Source organism: Manacus candei, unplaced genomic scaffold (assembly GCF_025592945.1).
Source record: "Manacus candei isolate 608988 ecotype Guabito, Panama unplaced genomic scaffold, ASM2559294v1 h1tg000082l, whole genome shotgun sequence".
Lineage (NCBI taxonomy): Eukaryota > Metazoa > Chordata > Aves > Passeriformes > Pipridae > Manacus > Manacus candei.
The window spans coordinates 1126064-1139550 of NW_026138130.1; the positions used below are offsets into that span (position 1 = coordinate 1126064).

General features: G+C 35.0%; 1 protein-coding gene across 7 annotated transcripts in view; it reads left to right on the forward strand.

Moving 5' to 3' along the window:
* ERC2 (ELKS/RAB6-interacting/CAST family member 2) overlaps window positions 1–13487 on the forward strand; it is a 425018-nt gene that overhangs the window by 150181 nt on the left and 261350 nt on the right. For 4 of the 7 annotated variants that reach the window (XR_007908334.1, XR_007908335.1, XR_007908336.1 and 1 more), the window contains exons 8-11: window positions 2545–2682; window positions 7876–8016; window positions 8565–8705; window positions 12118–12153. Coding sequence is in view for 1 of the 7 variants with exons in the window: in XM_051811544.1 (XP_051667504.1) it covers window positions 2545–2682; window positions 7876–8016; window positions 8565–8705; window positions 12118–12153 (456 nt within the window). In the remaining 6 variants the exon portion in view is untranslated. The remainder of the gene's footprint in view (window positions 1–2544; window positions 2683–7875; window positions 8017–8564; window positions 8706–12117; window positions 12154–13487) is intronic. The other 3 variants (XR_007908337.1, XR_007908338.1, XR_007908339.1) reach the window with 2 other exon arrangements.

Genomic DNA, 13487 nt, shown 5'->3' on the forward strand with positions numbered 1-13487 from the left:
ATCAGATCCTTTCCTCTTACTTTATCTATGGACTATGCATTGAACAACTTATTTTAAAGCAGTTGTGATTCAATAGGGATGTTTTTAATTTGCTGCCTGTTCTCTTTACCTCTGAGGAAAGAATTTTGTAAATGCTGAATAATTTTAGAACATGTTTTCTTGGTTAAGGGTTGGATCATATTTTAAATTAGTTTTAAGAGGAAGGAAATCGTGTAAATGCTGTGGAATTCAGATAAGCACTGTGCATAGGAAATAAGTACTTTAATTTAGGGTGCCTAGAATTGGTAGGTCAAGCTGATGATAATAAAGGACCAGATCTTAGCTTTGTTTCAAAGAACATGTAATCAATATTCACTCTCCTGTTTTATTTCTCTTTTACTTGAGAATTTGTTTTTGTGAAGCTGAAATGTGCAATTGCTTAAGTATTCCACAGGGTGTCATGAGGTAGTTGTTGGAATCATTAATACTTGGATGAAGTAAAGAAAGAAACGTAGTGTGCAGTCCTCTGAATGCCAGCTAATGTAATTTTAGATGTGACTAATACACATGCCATAAAATAAAAAGTTCTTAACTCATTAACACATGTATCATATTTCTGTATCTGTATAAAATATACACACGAAGAAAAATATTACAAGAGGTCATTTACAAGAGTGAGCTCTTCTGTGTCAGGTCTTCCCAAAGAACCCTTTCTATATATTCCTTAGTATTTTATAGTTTACACAGCAAGTGGAATCTTTGGCTCATAGCAGCAATCTGACATACAAACTATTTATATAAATAAAAGAAAAAAAGAGAAAGAAAAAGAAAAAAGGTATAATACTTGTATTTGCTGTACTGTAAAGAATTTATAATTGGAATGTTGTCCTCCAAATTTACTTACAAATTTAATTTTAATTTTTATTTAAGTTCTTTTCAGATTTAAATTTATTTAGACACACTTCATGCAGTGCACACAGCTGTACTGTGGATTTTCTGACCTGTTAATTATAGATATATATGATGTCAAAACTTAACTTCAGGGTTTTTTCCTGCACACGTATAATGTAGTAGGAGGAGAATTTTTAGCCAGGTGTGCCCCAATTTAGTGTGTTTGATTATGGTGGTAGATTTTTGGATATGAAGATCAAATTTTTATTGGCATAACTGTTGACCTCTGCAGAGCTACACACAATAAACTCAACTTCAAGTTTGTAAAGAAATCTTTAAATGCAGTTTAACAGTATCTATAAGAGATCCTTCTTCTGTTAAAATCTGAGTTGTTTTAAATGGATATGATATTGGCTATGAGAAAAAAAATCATTATGTTATGAAATGAACAGCAAAATATCATTTCAGTAGGAAGAGAACATGATCCAAAGTGGAAAATCACTAATGAAAGTAAGATTCTGAATCTTTATTGAGAGTAATAATTTGTCTGATTTTGTCTACATATTTACAAGCAGTTTTGAACAGATGACACTGTATGGATTTTGGTATATTTTCTCATATTATATAAAGTGGCATACTAAAATGATAGACTAGTAATTTTCTTGTTACTATTTATTTGTGCAAAATCTTGGGTTTGTGCCAGTGACATAATAGTGAGTGGCACTGAGAGTGTAGGATGAAGGGAGTTTGATTCTTCTGACAGACAATTAATGCCATTTTACACCTATGACACAACACGTGTCCTCTCTGCATTGTGCCCAGGAGGTCACAGTGCCTCACAACTATAGGAAGGGATTGCCATGATAATCAGCAACTGAGTGCTTTTATTTGAGTTTACTTCCCAAATCCACATCATCATGTGGACAACGTTTTGTGCAAAACCTTTCTGATTTAACCCTTTCTGATTTAACCACTATAAGTCACGACCAGTGTGTTTGTATGTACCTTGGCAAGAGGCTTAAATACTTTCTAGAGGAAGAACCTGACATGTCTAAAGCAGTTAAAATATCCAAAATAGAGTGGCATACTTTAAAACTTCATGGAGATGTAGAAAGTGAATGGAAATGGTGGCTTTTGAGGTTTTTAGTTTGGTTTTGTTTGTTTGTTTCTGGTTTTGGCTTTTTTGAAGTATAAACACCCTGATCTCTGTCCAGGTGAGTTTTCTTTACATCAGGGCATCATGGAAGAAGAGGTTTTTAGATAGGCAGGTTATCATCTTTCCTCTTCCTCGGTTTAAGGCTCACTCGACTCGCTTCGCCTCGCCCTTTCTTTGTCCTTCTTATTGAGCTAGAATAATCTAAAGGGGTAATTCCAGGCATACTTTGAATTACTGAGATAATGCAGTACCTTAAACTAAAGTGATTAATATCAGAAAATACTTAAATAATAAAATACCTGACTGCATTGAGATTTTTCCTATAATTTACTAAAAAAATTATACTTGTTTAGCAAAGGAAAACAAAATAGAACGGACAGAAGCAAAAAACTGTTGATATTATAGCAGGTACAAACTTGGGAGTATCATATGTGTGATATGTATACACTCAGCACCCAAGTTCCTCTTGGAATGTTAAGACAAGGTTGATGAATATTTTTATCTGTTTTTATTTTCAGATTGAAAATCTACAGGAGCAACTTAGGGACAAAGACAAACAACTAACAAATCTAAAAGACAGAGTGAAGTCGTTGCAAACGGATTCCAGTAACACAGACACAGCACTGGCAACCTTAGAAGAAGCTCTATCAGAAAAGGTAATGTTTTGTCATGAACAGCATCATGTGCTGCTCTTGTGGGGGAAATGTGGGCAGAAAGTGTCTTTTTAAGTTGGTCTGGCACCTGTCACAAAACCTCTGGGCCTTGTCAGGAAAGCAGGTGGCTCTGTTCTGGGAGGATGAGCAGGGAGGGGCTGCTGGCTGATGAGTGGACACAGGACTCAGGGAAAGTAGTATCCTTTTAAATGCTCAGGGAGAAATGGCCCAGGACAAGGGGAGATTTTCACTTAGTTGATGAGATGAGTGGTTGTTCCCTGAAAGAACTGAAAATTGGACACCTGACTTAAAGAAGGTAGAAGTTTGGATATTTTTCTGTCTTTGTGATCTTGATTATGCTGTTCTTTCGTCCATTAAGCAGGACCTAAGTGAAGAGCCAAGAGGCTGTACCAGTTGTTACCTTGGCTTGCTGTTAGCAAGTTTCCTACACTTCATTTGTAAGGGAAACTGTGTTTCATAAAAAAAAATAATTGAGAATTACTTTTTTTCCCCTTTACAAACTGTATGCCTTTAATTTGAAAATACCTAACAGAAGGGATAAATCTGGACTGTTTAAATTAGTGCCAACATTCCTACCAGTTTCAATGAGGTCAGGTTTCTTCTTTCAGTTGACTTTGAATGTGAGTTAATGCACGTGAATTTATATGCCCCAAAAATTAGTACAAGTATCCACATTTTGCAGCTCACAGATCTTAATATATACCACTTAAATATGAACAGGTGAGTGTGACTAATTAAAGTAATATGTGCCATTCTGCAGTGTGTATGAAGGTATTTATGACTGTATATGACCTGAAAACACCACTGTGGTGTTGGCACTAACACATACAATGTTAATGTAGGATTTTTGATTTCTTGTGTGTTTAATTGCCTTACTACCATTTGCTTGGTCAACAACAGTGAAAAAAGTTGGCATAAGTATGGCTTCCTATGGGTAAGCACACAGCACTTATACAGGGAAGTTACATGTGTTTTTGTAATCTTTCACTGCTGCTCTGGACACACTGCTCATCCATTTCACAGCATATTAATAAAAAATGACACAAAGCACTTGTTAATCTGTTTTTCCTCGGTGTAAACTATCTTTTCTGCATTAGTCACTTTCCCAAAATGCCCATAGAGGCAGCTGAGAGTTTTATTAAAACAGTCCTTTAGCCCTTGTGCTACAGTTGTCAGCATGGAAAGCAGAGTGACTGTCACACTGCAGACTTGCCAGTTATCCTGTGCAACTGAGCATGAAGTCGATTGTCAAAAGCCAAAGAAAACCTTGCATCCCATTTTCTGCTTCAACAGTATCTGCAGCACTTCAGAGAAAATGCACTTATGTCATATTTCTTAGCTGGGATAATTTGCTAAGTTGTAATCTGTCTCCAATTTTAATGTTATTTCTCTGCTGAAAATATTAAACTAATGAGAGTTTGCCGGAGTTCGTAATAGAGGTAGCTAGTGTGGAACTATTGGATAGATTATAATTGTCTTCTGACTGCCACAAATACAAAAGATTGAAACCTAACCCAAATTAATTAACTCTAATTAGTTTTTAAGTCCATTTTATATCAGTACCATTATAAAATAAGTTGAAATAAATGTTAGCTAATAAATACATGTAAAAGCATTTATAATTTTGAAGAAGTTTTCTGTATATCTGAAAATATTCTATTGTTGTCAGACATACAAACTGTGAAATTTTCCTAAACTCAGGATGTATTATTTTGAATGTTGTATTTAGTATAATTCCAGAGTTTGTTTTAAAGTTCTGCTATGGAATTTCTTTGTGTATATGATAACTTGACATGTGACAACACTAGAGACCCTGATGGTGTGGAAATTTTGTGTCAAGCTTTATTTGATACCTGAAATAAAGATTCAAATCCAATAAATGATGCTATTTTTAATGTTTTAGAAAAATTTAGTGAACTTAGATCCTTCTCTGAAATGTATTTTTGTAATTCATGTCTGCTTCACTTGGAATTGCAGTTTGGGATGGATATACACGAACAGACACTTTTTGAAAGAATCAGTGTGATTAGTGGTTTTTCCAAGTGGAATTGATTGGAATTCACATGGGGTCCCTGAGGTTGAATTCTGTACAAAGTAGTCACTTTGCTTACATGCAGTCAGCTGGGAATGGCATCATTCCTGGGGTGTTTGCAGGCTGATCTGACATGTTTACAATGAATGCCATGGGATGTTTTCCTCTGCCATGGGGATTTCTGACTTTTTACAGCTGATGAAGGTGATGGAATCATTTGTAAACCAGTGCTTTTGAGAGGTGTGGAAGCTGAGTTGTGCTGTGGTTTCTGGTGACTGTTTCAATCAGTTGTGGAGAGATGGTTGGTTATAAAAGTTCTGTTGCTCTATATAAAGAGAGGTACTCTATATGTAAGTGGCATGCTTATCATTCTATATTACTTTGTTAATCTAAGGAGAAGATACACAGAGTTATTTAAATAATAGACCTTTTCTACAAATGAGCTTTTGAACTTCTGATGTGTGACCACTGTGTCTGTGACACTGCAGTTAGAATTAAGATTAGCTTTTGAAAAACAGGGTACTTGATCTTAGAGCCTGAGGAGAAAGTTCCCAAGGTAAAGACATCTATATCTCTGTGTGATTTTGATTGTTTATTGTACAGAGAAATCACCCACAATTTCTTTTCCACTGTAAATCTCTTGAAGGCCACACTTTGAAAAGCAGATTTTCTGATGTTAAGTGTGATTTCTGGGATGTACTGACACATTGAAAGAAGCCAGTAGGCATGTCCTAGAAGTTCCCAGCTTTCCAATCCATCCTAGCTGCTCCCAGTAACTTTCTTATCCCTATTCCCATCTGCAGTAGCATTCTTAAGACCTACAGACTTTATCAAGAGTTATTAACTATTTCCACTGGAAATACTGGTAGAAATATGAAATAGATGTTTGTCCAAATGGAACAAAACAAGAACTCCTAATGAATTTCTTATTAACAAGCACATCAATATAAGTACTATTATCAATTTAATATGTGCTGCTGCTGTTAAGAAAGGATGATGCTTTCATTTAAGAAAACCTGAATTCCATGGAAATACGTTTGAGGGTTTTGTTTGTTTTTTTTTTTCCTAGAAATTGTATCAAAGCTACTTTGCAACTATATAATTTTGTTTTATACTCATGATTTTATACTCAGATTAGGCTCAGTTTTTGGCTTTATCTTAATTCTTTGTCAATTCAATAGTTTTTGGAATTTTAATTTAAAAATAATGAATAAGATACTTCTAGAGCATCATGGGGAGCTCTTTTAAAATAGAAATAAAATTTATTTATATCACTTTAGTTAACCACAATCCACTGAAATCTAATTGAATTGCTTTTCTTGGTTTCTTTTGGAAGAAAAACAAATTATGATCATATGATATGAATGAATTATGAAGCTTTTTTAAAGTCCAAAACTCAAATGTTTGAGCATTTTGTTTTTCCTGCATTGTTCTTGAAAATATACAGATTGAGATTTTAGCTCTGAATTAGAAGATATGTCCCCTTATTCTTTCTAAAAATATATTTTTTTCCAAGTATTTGTCTCTGATTTCCTTTTTCTTTTGTAGTTAGTGATTAGGTATCTTGGTAACACTTAATGAGAAATTAATGTAGACATCATAAACCAACATCAAGTTTTCCTGAAATGGACTCCTTTTAATCTTTTTTTTTTTTGGTGACAGTATGGCTGGTATAATTTATCCTCTTGTTAGGAATCAGAAACAAATCACCTTCAGTCACATTTGAGTTCATTTTAGAATTAAATTGCAAAACTTATTCATTCAATTATTTACTTTTAAGTTCAGAGCCTCTCCTAAGCACTGAAGATTCTTAAAAACAATGAAGGTTACATTGCAATTAAAAAAAAGAAGTTTGAAAATCAGACTATGCAAAAGTGCTATCAGCTTCCTTGATGTTATAACAAGAAACTTTTCAAAGAATATCTCAGCTCTTGGATTGGCCCAAAGCAGCTCAAGAGGTTGCTTTCATGAAGCTGATATTTATAAAGTTGGTCCTACTGTAGCAGCACACAGCAGATAAGCAGTGGAGTATGTCTGATAATAGAGCTATATGCTGGGGCAATTCAGTTCCTGCTTCTGTGATAAAGTGCAAATAGATTAGACCTGTGAGGTCCCAGATTAGTGCACGAGGAAAGCTCGCCAATGCAAATAAGACTGAAACAAGAACACATTGTTGGGATTTCTGCTAGTTAGCTGTTAATCAAGTAAAACATGGTATATTAGGGCCTTTTAACACGTTTTTGACATTTAGCCTTATGCAGCTGACAGATAAATTAGTCTTCTTTTGTGATTGACTGAGAAAAAAAAAAGTTATACTGTTCATTAAAAAGATTAAATAGTGTTATGTTTAATTCATTGTAGATGAAAAAATCGTTTGGGTAAATAAATCTTCAAGAAGCAATTGCTGTAGAACTGAGTCTGCATATAACTAGGTGGAATCTGAATGGTTATTAAACTATTCAACTTAGTGGTGGCTGGCAATATAATGTTAATATTCAAGAGATTAAGATTTTTTTGTTATTTGTTGTTAGGAATAAACTTGAAGTTATTTAGTGTTCCATAGAACCAGAGAAAGGTTTAGGTTGGAAGGGACCTTAAAGATCATCTAGTTCCAACACCTTTGCCATGGGCAAGGACACCTTCCACTAGACAGGGTTGCTACAGACCTCAGATCATCTTCATGGCCCCCTTCAGGGCTCTCTCCAACATGTCCATGTCCTTGTGTTGAGGGCCCCAGAGCTGGATGCAGTTCTTCTCCCAGTGGAGTCTCACCAGAGCAGGACAGATGTGCAGAATCCCCTCCCTTGACCTGCTGCCCAGGCTGCTTTTGATGCAGCCCAGGACACCGTTGGAAAATGCATTACTGAGTTGAATATCTTTCTGTATCCATCACAAACCTAAACATATTCACATCAGTGTAGATCTTCAATGAAGTTTCTGTGGTGTGTTACTCTTATCAAGTGTTTAAAACCTTGGACTTCTGATTTTGAAATCCAGAGAAATGAGGCATTGACTTCAATCCCTCAATCATCCTCTGCTTCTGAAGGTTGTAATTAAGTGCTACATAATGCAAAGAAATTTTAATCTATCTTTTCTTAAAATGATTCCTGACTTTTCTATTTTGCAATTCTTTCCTTTATTAGGAAAGAATAATAGAGCGTCTGAAGGAGCAAAGGGATCGAGATGACAGAGAAAGACTTGAAGAAATTGAATCTTATAAAAAAGAAAACAAAGACCTGAAGGAGAAGGTTAATGCTTTACAAGCTGAACTGACAGAAAAAGAGGTCAGTCTTTTCATAAAATCTCTGCTCTTCTGTCTATGTCATTATGATGAAAGAAAGTGCATTAGGATTGCTCTTGAATCATTTTGAGTTCTGAAATTCTGCCACCTCAGTGGTCAGCTTCTGAATTGCTGTTTTCTTAAGCGTTCTTCACGGTCCTCATTTGTACATAAAGGATTGCTTCAGGTTTTACACAGTTGTGTGTCATTGTCTCTACTTTGTCCTTTACCTCCATTGGGCTCAAATATTCCACTGCTGCTCCTGTTTCTGTTTGTCAGTTAGAGCAATAAATTTCAAAGTGTTTTTTGTACCTCCAGACCAGAACACCAGCTTGTCTGTATAATGAATGTTTCTGTGTTTGACTGCATTCTATCCCCTGTGGTTCCAGTTGGTCGTGTTCACAAAATGGTGTCTTTTGCTATCAATGCTTATCTTTGCGTCAACTTTTTGGGGAAGGGGAGGGGGAACAGGATCCAAGTGATTGCTAAGTTGGCAATAAGTTAGTGTCCTGGTGACTAGGAATTAACTTTTTACTCTTGGTCGTTTTTCAGTCTAGTTTAATCGATCTCAAAGAACATGCATCTTCATTGGCATCAGCAGGGCTGAAAAGAGACTCCAAACTTAAGTCTTTAGAAATAGCCATAGAACAAAAGAAAGAAGAGTGTAGTAAGTTGGAAGCACAGTTGAAAAAGGTAAGTTCCATCTTAAAACAAACAATCAGCAGAACAAAAATCAGCATCGCATACCCTCATTTTGAAATTATGATCTTATTTACTCTTCTGGAGTAAATCTAAAATCTAATCATCTTATGCTGTTTGCTGATGCTTGCATCAAATACTGCTTTTTCTCATGAGGTTTGTACCAAAGCCACTAGTGAGCCTCAGAAATTGTCCTGAATGGCTCTATGAGGGAATTCTGAGACTCTGCAGCACATAGCTGAACTGGGAGCAGAACATTGGAGGGAAAGCAGGAGGGCAGAAAGAAATTATCAAACCAGCAATTTGTGTGTATGTGAATTTATACCACTTTTAGAAGTGAACTGAAATGTTTGTGGTATGGGAAAAAAATTAAAGGCTTGTCCAAGAAGTGCTGTACTTCCTGGTCCAAAAAATTCAGCTTCCAAAATGGAAACTCTAGCTAGGTTTTATTTTGATGTCTTTTTGGCTTTCTTGGTGAACACATGTTTGTGATAATTAAGCAAAATAATGCAAAGTCTATCTCAGCTGGCAATTCAGTATTTCTACTCAGCAAGTAGTGGAAGCAAGCATTTAAAGGAAAACATGCAAGTCCTGCATTTTATTACATGGTTTTATTTAAATTGCTGTGTTAAACTAGTTTTTGCTTAAATGATTTGCAGTTTGTTGATACCATTGTTTCTTTGACCTTTCTCTGTGTTGTTTGGTAGTGTCTGCTCTCATTGTTTGAACACCAATCTCATTATGTATTTGATGGGTTTAGGCATTACCTTTGCCTTCTGCAATTCATGACTAAGTGTATGTCAAATGTTATTTTTTTTAATATTGATATAATGTTTCATTTTCTAAAAAATAATATTTGTTCTGTGAATGTTACCACTGTTAGGATAATATTCTTGACACTCTTTTTACCCAGGTTGTTTAATCACTGCTCAGTGATTAAACATTGTTTCAATAGCCTGACCTGTGAAGAAGGTACTGCAAAGTATAAAGGATACCAGAGTGCAAACCTTATACTTCTACTATTTTTTAATTCACAATGAATATGTGCAATTAGGTGCCTGCATTAGATGTTTAGTTGTGGAGAGGAAGGGAAGCTTTTTCAACAAACATATACAAGCAGCCTATACAAATGGAAACACAAGTATTTTAAATGTCTGAGAGCTTCTAAGAGCTACTGATGTCAGAATTAAAATATCCAAAGAAAAGGTTTCTCTGGAAGTCATTTAGTTTGGTTTTGTTTGTTAGAAAATAAGTTTGTTTACTTTACACTTCACTACAAAATATACTTCATTACAATCTGAAATATCTTATTTTCTTAATTTAAAGAAATATAGTTAAAAGAACCCTGAAAGCACAGATCACTTAAAAAAACCTCATCGAAATCCTCTTGAAGGACTTGAAATTCTAAGTCAATCTTTTATGACTGTACATATAAACACATCATAGAGTCATGGAAAAATAAGCCCTTATAAAAGTCAGAGAGTGTCTGGGACGTCTTTCGTATAAAAAGGGAGTATGTTCCCTGTGAATAAATACAAAGGATTATTAAATGAAAGCTGAAAACATAATAGTTTTATTATATCATAAATACAGCATAAAACCCCAATGGAAATTCACTCAACATTTGTAGGAGACCAGGTATTTCCACAATAAAATGGAGTTACAACCTTCTTTCTGGGCATGTTTAATTGAACAGAAACAGTGACTGTTAATGATAGTAGACTCCAAACAGTAATTTTCAATTCACATTTTCTCTAATGAAATACTTTATGTTCAAACCTGTAAATATCCTGTGTTAAAAGTAATTGGTCCCCAGAAAACCACCTTCCCCATGTTTTCACTCCTTAGGAAACTAACTGAAACAGAAATCAGGGTTCCTCTTGCACATGTCTGAGTTAGAGGGGACATCAACATAACTGGGAGTAAATTAACCTGTGTGTCCCATAAGTGTGCTTGGGTAGGAACATTAACCACTACAGGAGCTGGAAGGACCAGGCACATTTTATATCTCTCTTTAAAAGTGACTCCAAGGGGCTGTCTCGTTGAAAAAAGTTGAATGTAGTTTGCACATTACTCCTCCCTAAAAATATCGTAGAGAAGGTGCTTTCCATTATGAGACTGCAAAATAATTGTAGTACAATGTTGATTTATATGTCTTAACAGGTTATACTAATAAGTATAAGGATAGAATTCTGTGCACACTTGCTAGGAGTTAGTTTTCCATGTGCACTGATGGTAGAAGTGCTAGGTCTGAAAGAAAACACGCACAAGAGGCAAGTCCAAACTAAATCTGTGAATAAAAAAACAACTTTTAGAGTTTCTCTTCCCTGATTTCCCCTGCCTTCTGCTTTTTGGAGACAAAAATATTCATTTATTGATAATAAAGATGGTTTTGATTAGGTCTGATCAGATCCAAATATTTTTCAGTATTGCATAACTGTATTGTTTGCATTTCAGCTAGAGAAAATATGCTGATTCTAAACCCACTGGTTTACACAGTAAGCATATTTCAAAAATAATAAATAAGATATTTGTAAAATGTAATTCTTCCTGTGACTGTGCTACATTTTGGTATACAAATCAATGTTTAAAATTATAGACATGCTTATTAAACTTTTTGTGACAAAGATTGTGGATTGAAATTCATATAATGAAAAAAACAATATATCATAAATACCAGAGAATGGTCAATGCTTTTCCCCCAAAATTCCGCAGATTTTTGTTGACTTACTTTGTATTGCTACTAGTGAAAGAACAGCAGGAATTACCTAATAGGTAGTGAAGTGTTTTATATATATATGTGTATATATAATCTTTATTATCCACTCTAGATTTTCCTCCTTTTGTTGTTTTTCATTATCTTAAATTTACTTGCTTACTGACATATTTGCAGTTGCCTAAAGTACTTTTTGCCAAGCTGTAGTGTTTGAAAGTCATTCTGCATAGAAAATTCAGTGTTGTGTTAAACAAAAGGAAAGTAATAAATTTAATGATACAATTTAATTAATCTTTTATTATTACCGTCTTTGAAGCTTTGGTGATAAATTGCAGCCTCAGCCAAAAGCACTTCTCGTGATTCATTGCTTGAGACCAGCACTTAATGTATCATCAAAAGTGGACACCTTTCTTTATTTCATGGGTTATTTAACTTGAGAAAGGGAAAGTAACACAAACCTTAAATTTCTTACTCCAGCTATTCTTTTTTAGGAGCCAAAGTCAACATTTATGTTTCCCCAGTGCCTCTCACTTTCACCAAGGAATGTTTAGAATCTTAAATTTCTACTTTTTTTTTTCATGACAAGTTCTTCTGTGCAAATGCACTGGTTTTGTTGAGCTAATGCTGTTTTCCTGGATCTTTCCTTCTTTTCCTGTCTGTGCTTCACTCCCTACCAACTTTGCAATGTAGCAAGCTGAACAGTTGTTCAATCAGATGTACAATCCAGTAAGTTCTTTTTTAAAATGCCCGCTGTAACATATGAAAGCATGAGGATCCATCCCCTTACTGTGTTGTGCTCTTCCTCTGTGGAGCTTTGCAGAACACTTCTGATGCTCACTATGCTATATTCATTGTATCCAAATAAATGAGCTTTGTGGACTTTAAGACCATTTTAAGAATATGAAATGCCTTGAATAGGTACATGCTGTGTTTCTGAGAAAGCAAACACTCTAGCCTTTAGGTCCTCAACTTTTCCATTAGAAAAAGCATGCAGATTTTATTTATTTTGGTTTTGGTTTTTGCTTTGCTTTTTAATTCCTCTTTCTGCAGTACTTTATTTGATCCTTCAAACTTAAATAACTCCTAATGTGTTCAGTTTTATCTTCAGTGACTGAGTTGATTAGGTTAATAACAGCATCTAGGAAATGACTGGTACTATTTCCAAAAGTCCATATGACTAAAATAGATCAGCTCTACTCATGAAAGACTGTATACATTCAGCATATATGTATTAGGAACATGGAAACTTTGTATTTAAGCAAAGAAAATGCTGAAATATAAAATGATTAATGCAATGGGCAGTTTTTGTGAAGGCACAGTATTGTTTTGCCTTGTTTAGCATAAATATTCTTGCCAATGTGTGCTTTAATTGCATAATATCTCCTATTCTGACTTGACTGTGCTCCTTTTCAATTTGAGGAAGGGCAGCAACAAACATTCTCTCTGCAAAGAACAGTTTCCATTTTTTTGGCAGAGACTGTTACATTTAATGTGCTCTGAGCATCACAGGGCAGAAAAAATGATGTCACTGTAATAGCAATTTACAGGCTATAGTTTACATAGTAATCATAGTCGGAATTACCATGTAATTGGGGTAGTACATCCAGAGGAACTGGGTTTGTAGCTGAAGTAATGTGATACTGTGCATTAGAGAAGGCATTGCCATCACTGAAGTCAGTGGGAGTCTTGCCATCAGTGTCAGTGGATCAGGATTCCGCCTTTGGACTCTGTCATGGGTAGGTTTTGTAGCTTCTAACCATGCAATGGATATGTCATGGCTTACATATGGGGAAAGAGAGTCCCACAGAAGGTGCTGTATTTACTTTTAAAGTTATTGGTTAACTGGTTTTAGAATTCAGTCATAAATTGTAGCGTAAGTAGCATCAAACCTGGTATTGTCACCTCTCCCCTCCAGCACACTGCTGGGGACAGAGCTTGTCCCTTGGAATAATAAACCCCTTTTTCTCTGTATCATCTTGGTTCACCTTTGTGGTAGTTATGTTTCTATTCATATCATTTGCATTCCTACTGTGCTTGTCTTTTCCAGATTTTAGCTTGAT